This window comes from Plodia interpunctella, chromosome 24, assembly GCF_027563975.2.
Source record: "Plodia interpunctella isolate USDA-ARS_2022_Savannah chromosome 24, ilPloInte3.2, whole genome shotgun sequence".
Lineage (NCBI taxonomy): Eukaryota > Metazoa > Arthropoda > Insecta > Lepidoptera > Pyralidae > Plodia > Plodia interpunctella.
Window position 1 is genome coordinate 611,516 of NC_071317.1, and position 24,627 is coordinate 636,142.

Below are 24,627 nucleotides of genomic sequence, written 5' to 3' on the forward strand. Positions count from 1 at the left end.
CCGCGAAGCCGAGCCCGGATCGCTATATTAATATTATTATATAATTATGCCATGTATATTGGTATAATATACATGGCATAATATTAGTATATAGGATTAAACGAATCAAGCGCTGTCCACACAGCATCTCTCCGAGTGGTGTGAGCGCTCGTCTGATGTAACCGTTGCCTCAATATTATGTCACGACAAGTGACAGACAATTCTTAATGTTGTGCAATGACTGGGGTCATGATCGTGTCTCAAATAAGGCTCAAGTTGATATAATTTGTGCTACCAAACAAGCAAACAGGCGTACGGACCACCCAGGGCATAATTTTCTGAAAGTGTAGCGCTGTTTATGCATTCACAAGGAACCATCGACAAAATCGATCGAACTTTTTCGTTTGTTAATTTATGCTTAAAATTTTATTGTGTGTGAAACGAGTAACTCTGTTCGAAGTTTTGGTCCAAATCGATTCATCGATTTCAGATCGAAATCCCTACGTCCATATCTATCATATACGTATGTATATTCATTTATGTATAAGGGAGTTCAGTCGAAGAAATTTTTATTTATTGTTATTGTGAATTAGACAATTTTTTGAATCAACTCAACGTTGGAACAAAAGACATCAACGAGTATATCAAAACATTTTGGAAAAATGTGTTGCGCCCACACATGAAGGCACCTGAGGCTTTCATTATGTATATATTTGTGTGTGTGTATGTTCACACTCAATATGTAAAGAGTATTCTATTCTATTATGAAGGTCTAATTACCGACCAACTGCCTTGACTTTGGAAAAATGAATTCAAAGAGCGACCGCCGCTTCGCCTAGAAGTCACGTGACAATATTTCAGTCGCACTATAAACCAGCAATTTCCCAATCATTACGTAAGATCGCACTTGACCACTCTGTAGAAGTGGGCCACACACCCGCCACATCGGAATGTAGGCGAGAACGCCGCCACATCCGAACGTTATGTAACCTGTCGCGGTTGGCCCAACATTGTAGTGGTGAATATTATTAAGTTAATAAATACACAAGTTTTTTACAAACATGTAATTTTTGCCACAAGTTTTCATTGCCGTCAGAGAGATCTTAAACTTAACGCCAGACAGAAACCCATGTCCGTGCTGTAAACTGTCGTGGAGTGCCCACGTTGGGACCTTACCCTGTGTGCTTCAGGTCATGCTTATCATAATAATGCATTGTCACGGAAACTGAAGCGACGTGATTAATTTCAACTATGTATGTCAACTGGAAGTAGAAGAAATCTGACTTGCAAGATTTTATTACAGATTTCGGGTCGGGTCAGGTGAAACTAAATAAAAGTTTGTAATAAATCGTTGTTTTCGCCTACGTAATAGTCACATCTCAAAGCCATGTCGTCAAGGATGATATGCGGCCAACGGCAACTAGGGATGCCGACGACTGTGTGAAATGGAGACGAGATAGTAGTAGAAGTGAACCCTATGCTGCGACGCTCGATGGCTGAAGGAGCAATCGGCAAAACTCCATTTAAATGCTAAGCCTTATATTTTTTAAGATTCAGCTATGATTTTACGACCGGTAGATAACCTGCTTTTCGTAAACTGAAAACGCCAGTTAACCAGGCTTTAGGCACAGGTACCCTTAGTACATCCTACGAGATCCAAGGGAGATTAAAGAATGGTCTTATTTCTGGTCTCGAACCACAAGCCTATTGATGTGAAATAGTGCCTGTGAAGGTCTAATTTCTGTATAAATTATTTGAATTTGAATTTTAGATTTGTTCTTCTCCAAACAAACAAATAACCGATGATTTTAAATTCTTCGCTGACAGCTTGCATAGATACAGGATAATATGTAGTGGATACAGGCAATTTCACATCAGTCTACCCACTTTCATTGCAAATTCGACACTATTACGACCGCATAAAGTTCCATACAGGGTAACTTGGTGTGCGGTTGACGGTAGTTCCATCATTTTGCGCGGCACATCCGTTCTACTTTGCTGTCCTCAATGGACGCCCTTCAATGACCATCTTTATAGCAGTTCACTATTTATTTATTAAGAGACATAATTCCTGACTCACTCGTTCTGCACAGGGTGTTAAGTGTCTCTCTTCATAATCGTATTCCTAACGGTTGATGGTCGTAGTCTCACAACGACTTTCTCGGCACTATTAATGGAGTGGCTTGCCATCGCCTTCTCCATTTCACACATAAGTTTATCAACCAGTGTACAGGTTTCCTCACGATGTTTTCCTTCACCGCAAGCAAGTGGTAGACGACATGAGTCGGATTGGTATGGAAAATAGTATATCTATATAATAGTATACGGAGCGCTAAGATACTGCGCTTTGGGTAAATCCTTTAAACAATGTTTCAAGACTTATAAAAATTTGAGGTTAGTGGCGTTTGGCGTTATTTTTGGCCAATTTTGTTAGGAATTTGTCGATATCGTCCCACCAAACTTGTCGGGGGCTTTGCCCAGCACTGGTTAGATAAAACAAAATCTAAATTTCAACATCCACACTAACTCCCGTTAATATATGTAGTTATTAACTCTTTCTATAACCGATCGTTTAAAAATCACAGAATGTTCATTGGAAATATTTGAACGTAGCTACAAAGGTCACGTAGCCAAGAGCGAGCGGGCCGCGGTCACGTGCGAATACCAAATGAGATTGATCCTCTGATAACTATTGCTGTTTTAAATACAACTATTGTGAGGTTATTAACTATTGGGCTGGACACCTGGCTCGGAGGAATGATGGAAGGTGGAGTAAAGCTGTAACTGCCCCAGAACTGGAAAACGGAGCGTAGGTCATCCGGCGGCTAGACGGGTCGACGATGTAAAGGAAATGGCTGGCAACAACTGGATGGGGATGGCCCAGGACAGAGATGGTTGGCGGAGACGGAAGGAGGCCTGTGCCCAGCAGTGGGTCACGGAGGGCTGCAGATGATGATGATGATTGCGAGGTATTTGTTATTAGATAGGATAGAATAAAGTCAGACAGAACTAATAAAACAAACTCACTAACCGCCTTCGCTCAGGTAAAAGTAGCCTGAACTGTTACTCCTGAAGGTTTCATCTATCTCTGTGCAAAATTTTCATCGAGATCGGTTCAGTAGTTTTGGAGTTTATTCATCACAAGGCTGTAAAAATGGCAGAATACTTTTCGGAGAAAATTTTAATTCAATATTTGGAATGGCATCAACACGCCAAGAAAAGTCTGAACAAACTTTGCGAGCAGTTTGATGATACCGAGGTTGGTCTCAAAAGAAATAAAAATGACAATTTTTATAGTTCTCTTATGCAATTGACTTATCACCTGATCAGGCGCGGCGTAAGTTGCACCAGTCTTAGTATGCATATATTTTGATATTTTGACAATACAACATTTAAAAAAAAAAACGGCCAGTGTTTTTTTCATATCCTACAATCAATTCCAAATTCCATACAACATTTTAGACTTTAAACTTATAAAATTTCATTTGTTTTGCAATAAAGGATTTTAAACCTCAACTATAACCTCTAAAAGTGACAGTGACAGCTATAGAATAGTTGAGAAATAAATGGGAAATAACGATGAATCATTATGTACCTTTGAGTACTAAACCAACCGGAGTGGCCACTATCATCCATACCTTTTTGGGTGGTTCTAAGAGCGTTACGAACACTGCGGCCGCGCTGTCATTACGATCCGCCAATTTTCTTGAGAATGAGGAATCATTTTTCCAAAATCGATCATTCTTAAAATTGACATTATCACAGTACAGGTCGATTATTTTATAACTTAGATAGAAAAACCAATTCTTGTTTTTGTTAAAATTTGAAATATTATAATGACAGTGCGACCGCAGCGTTCAAAACGCTCTGACAACCACCCTTTTACCAAAGGTAAGAGATAAGACCGACGTAAATTATTGTGTTATTTTTGAGAATGTGGAATACTTAAACTAAAAATATCCAATTAGTTACATCAATGTATCTACAATATAAGTATATGGAACAAACGATAATATTATCAACGCGATTTAGTACAAAAATATATAAGTATTTAGTATTAAAAAACTGGGTTAAGAGAATTGGCAACTGTGCCGACCCCACATAAGTGGGATAAAGGGCAAGAAGAAAATCTCGTATACAAGCATTATTTTCCCCCGCTCCGGCACTTTTACATAGGATTTCGCGCTCGCCTCTCCAGTTGGTTTACTCCTCAAAGATTTACTAGAAATAGTGTATCGTTTACTCGCCCACACAATTTTATAGATCTGTTGAGTCATGCCGGGTTTTCAATTATTTAATTTATTTATTTATGCACAAAAATTCGAAATTAGTTTTGGAATATATTTGTATATAATGACATACAAATATTCAATAATAAATTATTGTCATGGTGAAGGGCGTACCGTATTTTTTTCAAGTAATTTTTTTTTAAATCGTAAATACTATTCCACTATTGTTTTAATGGAAAACAGTTATTATTTACCAATCTATACATAGAATAAAACTGTAAGTGGGCTATGTCTGTACATAGGAGATATTTAAAAAAAATGGTCTTTATGGGACTAATACAAACCCAGACCAGACAAATATTTGTGATCGCAGGTTCAAATATTTGCCCGTACTGGGAATCGAACCGAGGACCTCCAGATAGCGGGCCGGCGTGGTGATCACTGCGCCAGATCATCATTCTCTATAGACATAACAATAAATCTCTTTACAACATCACTTCATGAACTCATAAGATGAACTATTTTAAATTTAAAACTAGAAGTTAAGGTCACCCTATAGACGTTTTCTTTAACCTTGAACTGTGTGTTTGTATGCGTCGCGTTTTCTCCGACACTCGTGTTGCATAAACCATTATACGTACGATGCGAGCTGGTATTTTGTAACTGATTGAACTGCGGCGGTGGCGGTAAAGCAACGTTTAAAATGGTCGGTAGTGGGATGGGTGACCACAAATTATTTCGAGTTCGTTCTTCGGAAGTAACGTAAATAAGTGTTGTATAACACCCTAAATTGAATAAAGAAATTTGAATTTAACGTTAAGTGTTTTCAGTTGTTTGGGCCCACCAATTCGGATCATGGTGGGTCATTGCCGATTCCGTTTACCCCACCATAAGGCCAGCGCCCCAGCTGTGGGACATTTAGATGACTGGCGATTTAAACACAATAAGGTTTCTGTATAACGTCATTTCATTAATTCATTTAAGAGTGATTTACAAAAATTATTTGAAAGATAATTTATGAAAAGGGACGGAAGTAATGTAACAGGAAGTCGGGAAAGCGCTATTTGATTTTGTCATCTATATTTTACGGTAGAAATTAATTTAATAAAAAATATGTATAATCTAGGTAAAATACATATCTTTGGAATCATTATAATAATTCATAGACTGTAACAATGCAGCTGGATCTGTTAGCTGGATTTATACGAAGATGTAAATTTGGTTGGAAAGTACATTTTCAAAAAATATGTCATTATAAATACACACTCAACCATGATAAAAAAAAAACTAAGATTTTGTAACAACTTTTGTTAAGAATTGATCGCCATAAACGTAATTGTTTAGTGTAGCTGTCGAACATACAGAGCTTTCTTTCTTTACGAACATGTTAGCAAGTTGTGACGTCACTTCTACGTGACATTTACGAGACGTAAATTATGTGACAAGTCCAAAGCTGTGTGATTTTATTTCTGAAAGCATTGTCATTATCGCAGTATTTTTTTACTGGTGTTTCCTATTAATATGGATCATCACAACAAAAAATTGTCAAACTCCACTATTGGGAATAGTGGAGCTTGTACTCGAATAAATCAAAATCAGATAATTGATTGATTGATTGATTGACGAAATCCTCTCTTTCCAGACATCCATCAATATCGAAAGTTTATGTATATATAGTCCTTGTTTTGAAGTTTTTATATTTGTATAAAAAAATAGTCACATATATTGTAAAGAAACTCATAATTATTCATACAACATTTTAACAAAAAACTACATGGAATATTACTAGTACGGAAATTCAAGGAAAAAAATGTTATACCTATATGTTTTTAACCCGAGACTACAAAAACAAAGCCATCACGTATTATATAAGATATAATTACATAGATTGGTACCGTAAGTTACTATTAAACTATAGTAATTGTTGATCTAATCACTTTTTACCGAGATGTGTTACGACCCGTGGGTGGCAAAGATTAATATTATATTATATTTAAATATCACACGAGCTTAGATTGTAGACATGGTATTTCCGTAGACAATGTAAAAATATTTGTCTTCTTTATTAATAAAATAGAAGGATATAATCTCCCTCTCTCATCTTCTTGTGTTCGTTTCGTTCGTTTGGAGCTGTGATGCCGCGAAACCCGGTTTTAAGAACTAAACACAAACATTTTTTTAAGACTCGGCTATTATGAATATGTACAATTTAATTTGAGATGAATGATTTTCAAATTTTAATAATTACTAGCCGCCCGTCCCGACTTCGCTCTGGTAAAACCATAATAAATTAAACACATAAATCTTCGTCTTCAATCACTCTTATCTATTTAAATAACCGCATCAAAATCATTTGCGCAGTTTTGAAACCTGAGCATGACGGGACAGACAGACAGTGGGAAACGTCTTTGTTTTATACTATGTAGTGATTTTATTTGAAAACTGCCAACATACCCGTAGTATAGCATGATTATTGTGGTATAACATCCGATTCTGTCTGTCTATCAGATCATTCGTAACTTCAAACGTTAGGTACTAAATCACCTTAGCCTAGATACATAAAGGATGGACAAACAAAATTATTAAATACAATAATCTTTAGTAAATATGTGCAGATTACTGTTTGTGCCCTTAAGACCTGTGTTGGCCTCAGGAGGACATATATGGAAGTAGGGTTTCCAAATAAAAAATTGTTTGAACAAAATTTTGAAAAGTCTCGATTTTGGGTCTATATTTTTTACTAATCAATCAAATATTTTAAATAATGTTTATCACTAAACTACAATGAAAATTTTATTAAGGAGATGGAGTAATTTCCGTTGATCAAAAAGCCTAAAATTCTGAAGTACTTAATGGCTTATTATATGATAAATGAATAGAGGAAGAGATAACGAACGAAAATCGTAAATATATGTTTGTAAATATAAAAAAATGGTTAGTTTTAAATTGCAATACATAACCTTATAGTTGTATAGTATAGTAATTTTGTTTACGCTCGTGAGGAGATCTGGGTAATTATAACAATCTCTGACGCAACAATGGTTTGTCGGTAAAAATACGTGTACTTGTTATAGGTACACATCAATTACAATTTTGAAAAATCAGCTGAGATTTTAAGTCAACGCTTGAATAACGTCCACCATTGGGTTGCCTATAGTTATACGTGCAAGTGGTCGTATTTTAAGGCGGTATAACCACACGCCTCTAAACCTTTTTTATCTGGCATGACCAGCCATTCCCATTGAGCCTTGATAAACTACAAGCTTTTAGCTTGCACTGTAAATATGTCCCTACATGCCTATTGTTCGGGTGGAATATTCAACTCAATTTTGAACCTGTATTTCGGCTTATATCGGTATCCTTGCTTTGTTTCGTGTTTCAACCATATATTGGTCTATTTGCCTCTAAATCTAAACTAGATATTAAGTTACTAGATGACTGCTGCCACAAAAAATAACAGGAAACCGATAAATGAAATGGAGAGACAACATTAAAAAGTTACAACTGGAATTTTTCAAAATAGGGGAAAATGAAAGAGACATATACGAAATTTTTTAACAATGCTGAAAAGAAGAAGAAGAGAAGAAGGAAGAATCATTCATTCACACACAACATGTACACTCACAAGATTAACACCCATAAAGCAATTTCGTGGAGGACGTGATCCGACTTTGTCGAGATTTGAAGATAAATAAATAAATATATTAGGACAAATCACACAGATTGAGCTAGCCCCAAAGTAAGTTCGAGACTTGTGTTATGGGATACTAACTACATATATAGATGAACATCCAAGACCCGGGCCAATCAGAAAAAGATCATTTTCCATCATGACCCGACCAGGGATCGAACCCGGGAACGATATATATATATATATATATATATAGATACGCGTGGAACATTTGTTGCTAAAATTGTTATATTTACTCATACATTTCCATTACAAGATTATAACCAGGAAATAAATGTGTCCATTAAAATATAAATAGAACAAACCGTGTACCAAGGACATTATTTATATTTATAAAATTGCAAATATTGAAACTGGTTTGTTTTAAAGTTGGTTGGTAACTTCCCTCAGACAGTGTTACACAGATACATATAAGTTACCTTCACACTGGTGATAAAGTGAGTACATACTAAAAAAACCTAGAAATTTGAAAAGACCACAAAGTAGGTGAACACACTAAAGAATTCTGAGAATTCTACCCTCTAAAATAACATTGATCCGGGTGAATGCTGTCTACCGCTGTCAAGTGAATAACAGTCGTATCATCAGAGAAAAATGACAGAAATCGGTACACAAAATTTGTATACATTAAACTTATTTTTTTATACCATACTGCAGTCAAACGGGCATGTGGTCCACCTGATGGCAAGTGGTCACCGCAGCCTATCAACGCCTGCAACACCAAGGGTATCACACGCGCGTTGCCTACTTTGTGTTCTAAGGTCTTTTGCCACAATACCGTTGATTATGGAGTAAGAAACTTCTAGAACTTAACTACCATATATTACAAAATCAAAATAAAATCATTTATTCAGAAATTAGACCTTCACAGGTACTTTTTCACGTCATATTCTAAATTAAATGATATTTACCAAAGCTACAAACTACTAGCATTTCGGAACGACCACTGCTGAGAAGAAAATGCCGAAAGAAACACATTCAAACAGTGTTGGTCCCTATTATGCCAGAAGGGCTTACCATTTTTTAAATATAATTTTATGTATAATTTTTTATCAGTAATATAACAATGTAAGCACACAATAAAATACATGGTCAAAAGGTATACTGAAAAATATTATAATATATTATTGTGATCAAGTGCTGAAGACAAATACACATCGATCAAGTGATAGAGATATAAACTGGAGATTCTTCGCATAGGCGATTGGTTAGCAACATTCTATCAACAAACCACAACAGCTAAACATGGCCCTCGTTTCGCAACTCTTGGCTCTATCTACCCCGTGCGGAATGAAGACGTGATGCTGTATCTGTGTATACTTACATGTATCATAATGCCACTGTGATTTTATTAAAATAACCGCATTATACCTGGAGGTACAGACATACGGACAAACAATCGGGCATTGTGCCGTGTGAGCTGCCTTGACCCACGGTGCAACACGGCTTCTCATAAATAAAATCTCCAGTACTTACTACTTCTGTTTGTAATATCTTCCTTGTATAAATAACGTATGATAAAAGTACATAAGCGATAGCGGACTTATCCCATGAAGGGATCCCTTCCAAATTCAAATTCAAATCATTTATTCAGAAATTAGACCTCCATAGGCACTTTTTCTCGTCAACTTTTATATTTATAGTTATTTCTCACAAGCTACAAACTACTGGCATTTCGGAACGACCACTGCTGAGAAGAAATGCCGAAAGAAACTCATTTGAACAGTGTTGGTCCCTATCATGCCAGATCGGCTTACCATTATTGTGTCTTACAATGTTTTTTTCTAATAATATATAAAAGTACATAATGTACATAGTCAACAAGGTATATCAAAACAGGTTATGATTATGATCCGAGTGCTGATTATAATATATATATATCGATGTGAAACACAATTAACTTACATAAAAATATATGGGAACGAGATGACCAGTTCCCTCTGGCAGCACCCGTTCACGAGTTGACGCATGGGTCAGCCATCGCGTAGCTCAACCATAATAGAGGGAACCTCACGACCCGGCCCAGTCCAGTTACCATTGAGAGAATATATTTATTTTTCTTTTAGATTATTGCGAAAATTTATTCTTATAAGTGATGTTCAAAAGTATACGATAGACGAACTGTATGCAACTCATCGATAGCTTTAAAAATTTAGCTAACATCAGGCAGATTTATCTGGCAGTTAGTTTTAACTGTCAGATTACAACATAATGAAATATTTTATCAGAATGTTGAAGAGTATATATTATATGTGTCTTCATATAATAAAACAGTAAAAAAAGTGTTCCTGTACATTGAAGATATTTAAATAAATAAAAATTGGGATCGATAGAGAATCAGTAATAGAATAAGAAATTTAAAAAAAGTCTATCTGTTTGTTTGCACATGCTAATCTCTGGATCTACTGGACAGATTTGAATGAAATTTTTTTTTGTATAGCTATAAAGCCTGGTCGCACTCCGGGAGCGCCGGCAGAAGTGAAAACTTGAATATTAACGTTGTGCACTTATGACGTCTTACGAATTTTCGATCAGGGTCACGTGTCCTGACGCGAGTTTAACATTTTTCACCCATCACAAATAGTGCACAACGCCGCTAAAGAAGTTTTCACTTCTAAACTACTAGTACTAAGTACTTGTTGTACTTTAGAGGTGAAAACTTGTACTTCTAAATTGTTTTAAAAAAACAAAAACATATAAGAAAGACAATCTAACTATCAAAATCAACAATTACTATATTTTTTTTAAAGTAAAACAAATAAAAACCTAATGTTATAATGTTAATTATATTTTTTTAATACAACAAAAAAAAATATGATGTTTTAAAATATTATTTTCTAAACAGTTTAAATTGACATATGAAAACGAGACACGTTGATGTCTTTTCTTCCGGAACATATAGAACAAGCGATTATTGAATAGACATTTTAAAAATTGGCTATTTTCGATTACTTAAAACCACATACTTTTTAAAGTACATAACAATTGTATGACACTTGAATGCCAATGATGACGTCACGATTTCGGAGGCAAAAAGCATTCCGAATATGTACTTTATTGGGAACGAAATATTCCTTACATTCTCATCCATACACTAGATGTTGCCCGGGGCTTCGCTCCCGTGGGAATTTTGAGATTAAATATAGCCTATAGCAATCTTGGATAATGTACCTTTCTAATGGTGAAAGAATTTTTGAAATCGGTTCGGTAGTTTCTTAGATAACTCGCCTCAAACATACCAAATCACAAACGTTTACTACCTCTTTATAATAATAGATATAGATAATCCATACTAATATTATAAACGCGAATGTCTGTCTGTCTGTTCCACTTTTACGACTAAACCGCTGGTCCTTTCTTCATCCGTCTTCGGACATAGACCTCCTTTGTCATGTGTCTAGTCTTCCTCATCCAGTTATGACCGACGTGCTTCCAGATATCAACCACCCATCTGCAACGTGTCCTGCCCATTGCCGCTTGTGGCGTACTATGTTGATATATTTTTTTTAAAGCTATAACATGTCCCACTGCTGGGCAAAAGCCTCCCCTCTCTTTCCACGTGTTTCTCGTGGGGGCAAATCATGATGGGGCATTGACCATTTACCCAGCGCGCTGGTCCAGTGCGGGTTATTGGGTCGCCAGAGCCTCGTTGGTTAATAGCGGCGTGCACCGCGCGCAGGTGAGGTTGACTTGTGGTGGTATCATTCTAACTAATATTATTAATGCGAAAGCAAGTTGGTTTGTTACCCCTTAACGCTCTATCTACTCAACCAATGTTCTTGAAATTTTGCATACATGTAGTTTGATGTACGGAGAAGGACATTTGGAATGTATGAATCCGTGGAAAATTCGCGTGGGCGAAGCCGCAGGCAAAAGCTTGTATTTCATATTTTGTCCGATCTCTTATTCGGTATGCACCAACCTTTACTTGGCATTTACAATAACACAAACAGCTGTTTCAACACTGTCGTTATATAAGCAGTTATCTCAACAAAGAAAAGTTCGCACGTTTTGACTTGTGGCCTTCTGCGTGTGCGCAGGTAAAGCTAAATGGTCAATGGACAGCCGAATAGTCAATTCCCTGGAGAAAAGCCGCTTCTTCTTCACCTGCGATTTGGATATCAGTAGACTTAATTTAAAGTAAATTTTTGACGTCAATAAGAATAATTTTTGACGTCAATAATACATCAATATGTATTTATAAAGAACTTTGTATTTGAATGGTTTAACGATTAATGGTTGGATTGAATTAAAGAAGGAATCGTAGGAAAGCAGAACCTGGGCCACGATTAGCTGAGGAAGCAGGTGGGATATAGCTCAGATGAACCAGGCAAATAACTTCAAACTACCCGATGAGAGCCAATTAATTGTCGTAGATTATACTTTATGCTATACAATATCGATAAACAGTTTTTTGACGACCTCCGTGGCCTAATGGGCATCACGCCGTACTCCTACACAGGAGGTCCCGGGTTCGATCCTCGGTCAAGTCAATATGGAAAATAATCTTTTTCAGATTGATCTGGATCTTGGATGTTTATCTATAATTATATGTTTATGTCATAACACAAGTCTAGAACTTACTTTGGGGCTAGCTCAATCTGTGTGATTTATCCCTAGATATTTATTTATTTTATGTTTATTTACTGAATAAAACTAAATTAGTTTTTTGACAACCGTCGATGGACACCCCAGAAATTGTATGGATATCGACGCACATCAACGCATGTCAGTGTCAAAACAACGGAGACGCAACGCAGCAATAGGGCATGGCTAAGCCCACGTTACTTATGATATCACATTCCTCCACTGGACCACTTACTCCTTTACGTAACACCAGGAAACTTAACTTGTATCAGTTAAAATTATTTGCGTCACAAGCCTTGACACACATCTGGCAAGCCTTAAGACCTTGCCGTAAGGTTGAATTTGCATTGATACATTTACGTAATTAGATTCGACTCTTGTTTTGATTTTCATTGAGCCAAGATACGAATACTTTAGAGTACTTGATTATTATAAATGAAGTAGCTAACCTTTATCTATATATAGATCACTAAATTATCTGTATATAGATCATTTAAATATCATTAACAAACAATTTTTTGTTCGGTTATACTGATTTACTAAGTTAAAATAAATAAATATAAATATATATTAGGACAAATCAAATCACACAGATTGTGCTAGCCCCAAATTAAGTTTGAGACGTGTGTTATGGGATACTAACTCAACGATACTATATTTTATAACAAATATTTATCTATATAGTTAAACACCCAAGACCCGGGCCAATCAGAAAAAGATTATTTCCCATCATGACCCGACCAGAGATCAAACCCGGGACCTCTCGGTTCAGAGGCAAGCACTTTACCACTGCGCCACCGAGTTATTTTTACAAGTTATTTTTCTATTTTTATTTAGGGCAAACGGATCTACACTAAATACCTAGTATATACAAAACTAAGTTGCTACCCACTGTCTGTACGTATGTATGCTAAGCATACAAGCTAACATACTAAGCATTTTTAAAACTACACAAGGGATTTTGACGCGGGTAATATTAATATATAGTGTGATTTCTGAGGAAGGTTCAGTTGTATAATTTATTATGGTTTTACCCGAGCGAAACCGGGACGGGCCGCTAGTAATTTTTCAAAAGTTGTGAGCGTTCCGCCATCTCTATTAAAGGTCTAACAGATCAACAAAAAATAGTCTAATTTAGAAACACATAGTAACATTTAGGGTTTAAGACTGACAAAAAAAAGCTAACCCTTTTAGGTGTAACTTATGGTTTTGTACATTATTTAGTTTAGGCATAATTGTGAAAGAGAAACTCATCAGACACAGGACAAAACTGACGATAATTATGTAAAATTGGTAGTTATATTAAACGTCTTATAAGGATTCGCTTTTGCCTCGTTTTCAATACTTGAGATCGATATACAACAATTTCCATTCTTCCTTTCTTCGTAGTGAAATATCAAAATCTCCTTTGCTTTTCACATTTTGCAAAATCAATCTTTTTCAGTAAAATCTGTTTTGCTTCACAACCACATCCACTCCATATAAGAATTTTCCGATGGTTGCGGCAGCCGGTTACAAATTTGAATGCAAATTCACCAATGTTTACGATTTGCTATTAAATATACGAAAACACGATCAAAATAAACAACAGCAAGACGCTATAAATAGTCTGTGTGTTGTACTTTTTGCCCGTTTTAGTTATTGTATTTGAAATAAAGGTGGACAGTGACTGGACTATAATTAGACTTGGCAAAAACATGAATGAATTTGTTCCGATTCCTACTTGAGAAAATTGACTGTTATGTGCTAAGAGACCTCGTTTTACAACCGTTATAGTGAGTATCATATGCCTTTAGGCGTCGTGAATAAAATCGGATACCAGTTTTAGCAATAACATACTCGAAATAAAGAAATTCACAAAATTAGATTGATGCCCGCTTGGGATCGAAAGTAGCCAGGTTCGAATCTTAGCTTGCTTTTGATAGATTTAAAATTCAGATCTGGATTTGATCGCTCACCATAGATTTTAGACATAACAACACGACAAAATGTTCAAAATTTATTATTATAAATTGAGTCTGAGAAACAGAATCCCAAAAGCAGCACTTAGTAAATAGTTTATCAGAAACAATTATTATTTTAAAACTACAACATAAGGAAACGTAGGGGAAAATTGCACAGTCATAAAAATATATTTCTCAGTAGCAATCAGCTGATATTACGATAAGTGAGCGAGGCACGCGAACTGGTTGACACTACTGTTTATAAGACAAATAGAAATAGGTTCACATTACAGCCCTAAGACAAGGAAAAGTAACGACGAGACAGAACATTACTTCTCAACAGTTGTGGAACCATACACGTTGAGAGACAAGAGATATTAGCGTCCCGTTTCTTCTCATGTAAGTAATATCATTTCTTCCTTATGCGAGTAAAATATATATCTCATATATGACAATTTCTATAGTTTTCTCTACGTTACAACTCATGTAAGAGAAACAAAGAACGAAATTCGGGAAGCTAACGGTTAACCCACGATTACTCAGAATGGACACCTCTGATGCAAACGTCAGTAAAAAACACAATTAGAGTATTTTACACCATAAAATATAAAATTGTGGTTATCGAGCCAGTGGTAGGTGCGGACCCAAAAACAGTAACAATTAATAGAAGGCACTGAAAAAAGTAGAATTCATATTATCACAAGCAAAATTTATTGATGATAATGTAAGAAAAATCATTGATAGAAGTAAATTTTACACTTTATGATCTAATTGGAAAAATGAGATGAGTTTTATCTCCAGGTGAGGTAGGAGGTAAATTGGCACATTGTATTATTTCTTTAGAATTGTCATCGCTGTCATTGTATTCTGATATGAAGCGACTAAATTGTTTTTGGATTTGCTGAGTGACGTTTGCATCTAGCGAGATTCGTATTTATTTCAGCGGTATTACTTTCCTTCCCTTGAGAAGTTACTTTTCTTCCCTTGAGAAGTTACTTTTCTTCCCCTGAGAACAAAAGTACAATGGATTTTCATACAATATTTCCGCCCTTGTTTTTCGTTCGACTTCAATCACGTACTTTCAAATCTAAGTTTAAACATGAATGATTCTTAGTGAGCAGGTGTCGTATAAAACAATTTGATGACATATTATTTATATTAAGTATGGTACCTGAGCAAAAATTCTGATGCATTTTTTCCTCCCTCTGACATATTATAGCATATCCAATATCGACGTGAGCCAGGCAGGGCAGGTAAAATCACAAACGATTATTTTTTAAGCGAATCCTTGGCTTCCAAGCGTCATAGCCGTGAAAGCAACCGGGGACACGTTCGGTCGACAGAGTGAGGTAAGATTTTGTCTTGGATGCAAGATCTTCGTGAAAAAGATTACAATCATTACAGATATTCAGCTGTTTAACCGATCTAATCAGAACTAGTGTTACATAAAAGTGTTACGTGAACGAGTGAGATGCAAGATCGAAGAGTATGAAAACAAGATTGCGTTTGATACAATAGACGGCGATTCATTAGCTACGAATCATTGAGACGCGAAGTCGTTGGGAATTGTTTAGTCTTATAAAGTTTACGGTTGCTTTCGTCTTTTTAAGCCACGACACAAATGTCGTCTTTGGAGAAAAGGCTGCGGCGAAGTTTGTTGCGCCTCTTCTTCTTTAACTGCAAAGTCGGTAGTAGACTTAGTTTAAAACTATTCTTTGACACAAATAAGTGATGTATCGACCTAAGTCGAATAAAAACCGGTATTGCCAGTATGACCTTACGATTTCAGTCGTCAGGGTTCGCGGATATTCGGAAAGCGGTCCCAATCACCCAATCACAGTATCGGAATTGGTTCGTTGGAGTATAGAGTAATATTTACCAATATTAAAGGGAATTCACGCGCAATAAAACTACATTGTTTCTCTCAAAAGTGTGCGGTCCCGATTGCCAATCTTAAAAGTTCTTGAGTGTTTAGGTGATAAGTCGGATTGGTATACAGACTCATATGGCACGAGTAGATTACGAACCTGAGACCTTTCGATTCACGGGCGGGCGTCTTAACCATTACACCACCACCGCTTCATCTATTTACAAATGGCTTCTATACGTATCTGTCTAACCACTCTTGTTATCTATATATATTGATATCTAAACGCAACTTTTCATTTCTATAGTCCGCACGAAAATATGTCTACCTCCCGATTGATTACATAGTAATAAATCTATTCAACGAAACAATAGTCCGTTTTAAGCACAAACATAAAAACATTACAGATTTAACGTGAACTTACTCGTATAATCTATGCTCTAAATGTCCTAAAGCAAAAAGTATATTAAACTATATCGCATGGCAACAAAAATTTACCTCAGCCCAAGCCTAAGTCACAAAGAAATATGTAAAATCCGTCATCGACGGAAAATATTGAAAAAACAAGTATGAAAAAGCCGGTTTTCAGCGGTGATTGTGAAGGTGCCATGTAAAAACTTCACAATATGTAAATTTGAAAGCAGTGACGCGATTGACTCTTGACACCGCGGCAACATCCGTGTGACGTGTGTGTGCAAAGTTCTACTACACGAACATGTGATTTTTGGGGGCCCTCGACTACCTTTTTGATAAAATTAAAATGAGCTTTACTTATACATATACTATATATAATATAAAACATATAATAAAACTATATTAAAGAAAGTAAAATAATTTTTGGAGGCTCTTTACTGGACTAATAGAAGCTCTCACTCCATTAATAATGCCAAGAAAATTTTTGTATGTGTTTCATTCCACGTAACAACCACGACATGCCTCAGCCATAAGAAATACGACTATGATGAAGAAGAAGAATTAAAAAAGAACCTATACAAAAATTTAAGCAGTTTCAATTCACACAACAGTGTAAAACAAACATATATACATATCCTCATAAATCACGATATAATTACAAGTAACAAACGGCAATCGAGTAATTTATTACGCAATATAAAATTACATTAAAAACATTTAATATCTCATAAACTTCGAAGTTACACGATATTAAATTGTAGATACAAAGAGCACAGATATTCTGGGCTTGGTGTTGATTTCAACATTAAATTTTTATTTGTACACTAGCTTTTATCCGCGGCTTCGCCTGCTTAAATTTCCCACAGGAACAGATATTTTTCCTTGATGAAAGGTATTTCCTTCTCCATACTTCAAACTACATGTATGCAAAACTTCAAGAAGATTGGTTGAGTAGATAGAGCGTGAAGAGGTAAAAAAACTTACTTTCGCATTTGTAATATTAGTTAGGATTAATCAAGCATCTTACAACTAAAACCTGACTCTAACTTTCGTACGTATACTTTAATAAAAAATAGATATTGCCCGCGACTCCGCTCGTGGTATACAGATGCAACAGGCAGGATAAAGTCATCAAAATCGTTCCAGCGATAACTAGCTGTGTTGATTCAATATAGCTAAGTCAGCAAAAATTAGTTACAGTTACCGATAGAACATTATGTAAAGGGTTCATACTTGGCCATGATACGGAGATTTACCATCACGCGAACAGCGCGAGGTCGACCATTGTTACGGCAAAATTAACTTTGTTTCAATAGCGATAAGGTTGTATATACATTGTGCTGGTTTTGTTGCAAATGCAATTGCATTCTTGGAAGCGAATATAGCTTCAAATAATTGAAGAAAATACAGGAGTTAATTCTTTCGTGAAATAGGTAAAGAGTTTGTTTAAATGCCCTTATCTATCGAACTAGTTGGACTGCATAAATAAAGACAAATGAATAAATTATAGGATACTAGCTTTTGCCCACGGCTTCGCCCGCGTAAATTTACCACAGCAACGTTTTTCCGAGATGAAATGTACCCTATGTCCTTACCCATACTTCAAACCATATGTATGCCAAGTTTCAAGAAGATTGGTTTTGTAGATTGAGCGTGACGAGGTAACAAACTTAACATGTTTCCTTTAATGAGATCTTACTAAATATTACAAATGCATAAGATATAGGTATGTGTGATCAGTATATGAACCAATTGGTTATGAAGACAGAGCATTGGAAGGAACTCCAGTGACAAAAGCTTCGCTCTTACGGCAGCTCCAATCTGCCGTCCCGCCATGCCAACGCGATTGCGTGAACATTGCGTAATTTATTTGGAAGCTTTTATTTACCTCAATGAAATACCAGCAATGTATACCGAATCCGCCACAGTTTGGAAAACTATTCGAAGACAGCGTGGAGCTGGTAATATATTAAATAACATATTATGAAAGACGTGAAAAAGTGCCAATGAAGGTCTTATTTGTGAATTAATGCTTTGTATTCGTAATTGTTTTATTCTACCGGATTTGTTCAATGTAATAACGTAAGGAATAACCTCGGCCTAAGCGTGGTCTCTTAATGAACACCTCATTTCCTTTATGATGCTTAATCATCAGCTTAATGACATCGTTTGCCGTTTGAACTAAAGAGGATGAAATGTAATTTCTATTCCGCATTTAATATAATTTAAATGTTTGCAACATTCCACTATTTGTAACATTACACAATTGTATTAATCAACTAGATTTTGTGGCTTCGTCCGCTCATAACTTATTATAGAATACAAGACGATGACGATCACCGTGTCCAAATGGTCATCATGGCGGACCGCTACACTGGAGGTCCCGGGTTCTAATCCCGATCAGGTCAACATGAAAAATGATCTTTTTCAGATTGACCAGGGTCTTAGATGTTAATCTATATGTGTATATGTTATATAATATAGTATCGTTGAGTTAGTATCCCTTAACACAAGTTTCGAACTTACTTTGGGGCTAGCTCAATCTGTGTCATTTGTGCCTATTTATTTATTTATATCCCTATATATTTATTTATAACTTATTATTGTCAATGTCCCGGACCTTAAAGTATCGCGATAAGACCTATACCAGATTTTAAGTAAAACCACACACAATACAACAATATATCCAATAGTTTTCGCGTGATGCGCGAATAAACATACAGACAGACAAAAAATCGAAAAATCTTGTTATGGCTTTTGTCCCATAAAGACCATCGCTGGTAACAAGCGGGCTGGCTGCTTTTTCGAGCAAAGGATTAGCTTGGCTTTTCTCCGAGGGATTGCCGGCAGCGTTCTTGGTAGCGTGTTTTAAGTACTTCTATTAATTTAGCAAGTTACATGACGTTGCGTTTCTTATCATAAAGTAGATAAACCATAAACAATTTTTCATAATTACCTACATAGTTTTAAAATGGTATTGATCTTGTAATTTGTAGTTAGTAGCTCTCTCTCTCTCTAATATGAACGCTTTCCAGGTTACTTCCCCAGCCGTTAAGCGTGGAAGTCCAGAGTCCACTTTCCAACTTTTTCGTTTCCACTTCGCGTGGAGACGAAGGCCTTCCTTGACGACATCACGCCAGCATTTCTTGGGTTTGCCCCTTCTGCCAGTGCCGGGCGGGAGCGGCATAGCCAGACAGAATTTGATCTGTGTAAACTTACCACAGCGAAAAGACAAAACAAAATTATAAATAACATTATAGGAATATCTAGATATAACAAAAGTATCGCTTTGTCACGTGTTCGTCAATCACATTCTTTCCATCTATAACATTTGCATTCTATTGTATTATTATAATAAAAGCATTCTAATATTACCTAAACTTTTAATGCAGATATTTATTATCATGGATCACCATAATATTATGGAGATGGAGTTAACATTAGTAAGTAGGTCATTTGTAATCATAAAGTTACTTAACAAGACGTGTATGAGTGATTTAATCTTCAATATATTTCATACAAAAAGGCGACATTGTATTTCAATGGGGAAATTCACGTGACTACAATTTGGTATTTTATGATCGATAAAAATTACGCAAAACGCCGTCAAAATATAAACGTGAATAGTTTTCCGTTCAAGTAACAATTATATTATCCGAGTGTTGGTGTTACTTGATTATTAAACCTTTAAAAAACATATTTTTATACCTTGTTCGCCTCGCAAGCGTTGCGGCCCTGAGATGTCTCATATTAAGTCTTCATTTACGATTAAATTTAAAAGTTGTTAATCACGCCACTACTTATAATCAATGTGAATATGAATATCACTGTCGGAATCTTCCTTTACACATGTTTCGTTGTCTCGTGTAACTAGTTGATTTTAAAACTTTGACTCGGAAGATTTTGCAAACTTTTTGTATATGCTAATTCGTCATCACAACATAACTTTGCTAATGCTATTGCAAAATTTGCATAGAATATTCGTTTGGGAGCCCACAACGGTATCAGTTCTTAATACCTAGGACATAACGTCGGTATTAAGCTAATTATAAGCCATTTCGATATCGCACTCGGCTAACAATTTATTAATTGCGATTCTAATCACGTAAGAATTAAAACTCACGTAATAAACATCTCGGCGGCCTCTGGTCAGCTTCCTTGTAACATGTACTCACTTCCTCAGCACAAAACACAAACACACCAATAAAGATACAGCACAGTTGCACAAAGATGTTTTCTTGGCGTTTTCGAAAACTTTCTGGTCTGTGGCGCGTATTTTGACAGTTGACAGCAACGCGGTTTTTCGCGCGTCCGTTCCCGCGCGCTGTTCAATATCGACTGGCCGCGTTCCTTTTTCGATCGCGTGCTGGTTTTACTTTTTTTCTTTTTCTTTACAACCGGCCAATGTTCAGGCGATCTGGCCAGTTCGGTGTGTCAAGACGGAATGACGCAAGCGGTTTCGGCAACCCGTGGGTTTTTTACATTGCCACAGACTCACACATACCCGTTTTTAATTGCGATTGTTTGTTGATACTTGGAAGTTATTAATATCATTAATACAGTGTCAAAGGTCGGAAGAAAATTGTGCTCTGAAGTATATAGTTATGCTAGCTATATGTAATATATATGAGAATTTCAGGATTATATATGCATCATGTGGCATATATATTCGTCGCGTCTAGTAAGGCATAGTGGCTGAGTACTAGAGTACCAATTATATGAACTAGTCAAAAACATTCGTGCAATCTTCTAAATTCTAATTTTTCTTAAGGAGTATTTGGTCCTTCGGGGAGGATAAATTAATCGTGATGAGCCAACATTGGATCTTATATGAGGAAAAGAAGATCTACGAGTAATTTTATGATTTCCCAACACTGATGTTAATTTCATGTAAATCTGTTCAGTGTGCCTGATAATAGACTGCCAGTTACTTCCGATGATGAAAAGCATCGTAATTAATAATCTGTAGTTGATAAATAAAATAAATAAATATTTTAGGACAAATCACACAAATTGAGCTAGCCCCGAAGTAAGTTCGACACTTGTGTTTTGGGATAATAACTCAACGGGACCAAATTTATAACAAATACATATATAGAACATCCGAGACGTGGGCCAATCAGAAAAAGATCATTTTCCATGACTCGACCGGGGATCGAACCCGTGACCTCTCGGTTCACCACTGCGCCACCGAGGTCGTCGTTGATGATAACAATAAGATAATGTGTTGGAAAAGCCAAACGATAAATCCAAATCATAATCATTGGCTAGAAAGTCATTGCATTATATAAAGAATATGTCTGAAAATGAAGATCCATACCCAAACACTTTGACGTCAATAAATTAATTTTAAAATATGCGTTTGCCGAAATTTCAGACAACAGCACTGACGTTATAAGACAACATACAAAAAAAATAATTTTGCAAAAAAAATAATGAGTAGAATAATATGTACTTATGATGTTTAAAATAATACTTTTTCAAGGACTCTTCCACCTGTTCATGCGATATAACACAACATTTTACTTAAAATAGCATTGTAAATGTTTTAAAGACGGAAACTAGGCGTTTTTATTTCTCAAGGTGATTAAAATTGTTTTATTTCATATATAACTTCCCCAAAAAATCTGCTTGTAAAACATACAAGAAGCGGTTACAAATAATTTATTATTGTACTAAAATTTAGCCTCACTATTTCAGAATCTCAATTCCACAGTTTCTCATGTTCCCGATTGTGTTCAGAGCTGTGACGCCGCGGAACCCGGGGTTTCTTCTTCTTCATAGTCGTATTCATGGCGTGGCGAGGGTCGTGGTCAATACGTGGAATGAAACACACATAACAACTTTCTTGGCATTATTAATGGAGTGGTTTGCCATTCCATTCTCCATTTCACACACAAGTTAATAATCAACCAGTGTGCAGATTTCCTCACGATGTTTTCCTTCACCGGAAGCAAGTGGTGGTCGATGAAAACTACAAGACATGAGTCAGACTGGTATACAAACTCATGTGGCACGAGTAGGATTCGAACCTGGGACCTTTTTCGATCCAAAGGCGGGCGTCTTAACCATTACACCACCACCGCCCAGGGTGTTGTGTAAAAAAATACCTAGAGTAGAGAAAATTGATGATATTAACTTTGATTGCGTGAGAATCATTTAGATCATGAATATCATATAGACGGGTGCTTTAAAACCGATAATTGCGCAGAATAGGATATCTCTAAATGCAATTAAAACATATGTGCTTCAGTCACAAAAACCTTTCGCTCGCTGCATCCCTGTCTCTCACATGAGTGAACGAAAGGGATGCAGAAACCCAATGTATACAGTGAGAGGCATGATCCTCTCACTGTACATTATTAGATAACACACGTCTATCAATTGGTATGAGTACAGTCTACCGTTCATTGACGTAATTAAATTCACTGTGATTCGCCTATTACAAACACATAACAGTCCAAGCTGCGCCCCGGGGATCCGCTCCCATAGTAATTTCGGGATAAAAAACATGTATGTATTATTCCAAGTTATTTCATAAAAAATAAACAATTTCATAAGAAATACGTCTAGTAAATCACCATAAACACACACATGCTCACAAACTTTCGCATTTAGTCCAAGCTGCGCCCTGGGGCATCGCCCCCGTGGTAATTCGGAATAAAAAGTACCCTATGTATTACCCTATGAAATGGAAATAATAATTATCAAGTGAAACGTACGTGAGTGACGCGTGAGGTGACCTTAACATATTTTACTTGGTGTAAAGTAGCAGGCTAACAAGTTTTTTTTTTACAAAAATGTCATTTTTGCCACAAGCTCATTGTCGCCAGAGATATAGCATTTAACGCCATTGACTGAATACCAGTAATATAGTTTACTATGGAACATTTTTTGGAAGCTTAAAATCTTTACACAAAAATAATCCTATTTATCCTACAAATATTATACAAGTAAATACGAAAGTTTATGAGGATGTATGTGTGTACGTTTGTTTGTTCTTTCATGTGAAATCTACTGGATTATTACGAAATTTGGTACACGGGTAGAATATAACCTGAAATAACACATAGGATACTTTTTATCCCAAATTTCTCACGGGAGAGAAGTCCCGGAGCGCAGCTAGTAATATATCTATAATAATGCATTGTCGTGGATTCTAAAGTGAGATGATGAAATAACTAGTTGTTCGCCACGAACTTGGACCTTGCGAACACAATATATTTTAACAAAATTGTGAATATTTCAAAAACGTCTTAACCGACTTTGTTGCCCCGCGAGCTTAAAAATTCTATTGGCTACATACATTTTAAATTTCATCAGAATTGGATCAACGGTTCGCAAGTTATCGCGTTACTAACAAACAAACATACATACATACAAAAAATGTATTTTTCCCCCAATTAGAATTGTATATAGACCTCGCTCGGTCAATAAATAAAAATACTCGCGACGTAGTAAATTTCCACTCGGTAGAAAAAATCAAAATCAAATCATTTATTCAGAAATTAGGCCTTCACAGGCACTTTTTCACGTCATATACTAAATTAAATGATATTTACCAAAGCTACAAAGTACTAGCATTTCGGAACGACCACTGCTGAGAAGAAATGCCGAAAGAAACTCATTCAAACAGTGTTGGTCCCTATTATGCCAGAAGGGCTTACCATTTTTTAAATATAAATTGATGTATAATTTTTTATCAGTAATATAACAATGTAAGTACACAATAAAGTACATGGTCAAAATGTATACTGAAACATATTATGATTATGATCAAGTGCTGATGAAAGGAAAATATATATACCTATATAGGTATATATCTACACTTTTTCGCGTGTATAACTTTATAAATGCGAAAGTAAGTTTGTTAATAAAATTGGCTAAGCAGATAAAACTTGAAGAGTTTTATCTGCT

At 35.9% G+C, this 24,627-nt stretch overlaps 1 protein-coding gene across 2 annotated transcripts in view; it reads right to left on the minus strand.

Moving 5' to 3' along the window:
- Nucleotides 1-24,627, minus strand: part of snu (snustorr) — a 97,983-nt gene that overhangs the window by 46,151 nt on the left and 27,205 nt on the right. The window contains exon 1 of one of the 2 annotated variants that reach the window (XM_053763523.1): nt 20,834-23,839. The exons of the other annotated variant lie outside the window; for it this stretch is intronic. Within the exon in view, the coding sequence (XP_053619498.1) occupies nt 20,834-20,844 (11 nt within the window). The 5' untranslated portion in view covers nt 20,845-23,839. Of the gene's footprint in view, nt 1-20,833; nt 23,840-24,627 lie in introns of those variants that run through there. 2 annotated transcript variants of the gene reach the window in all.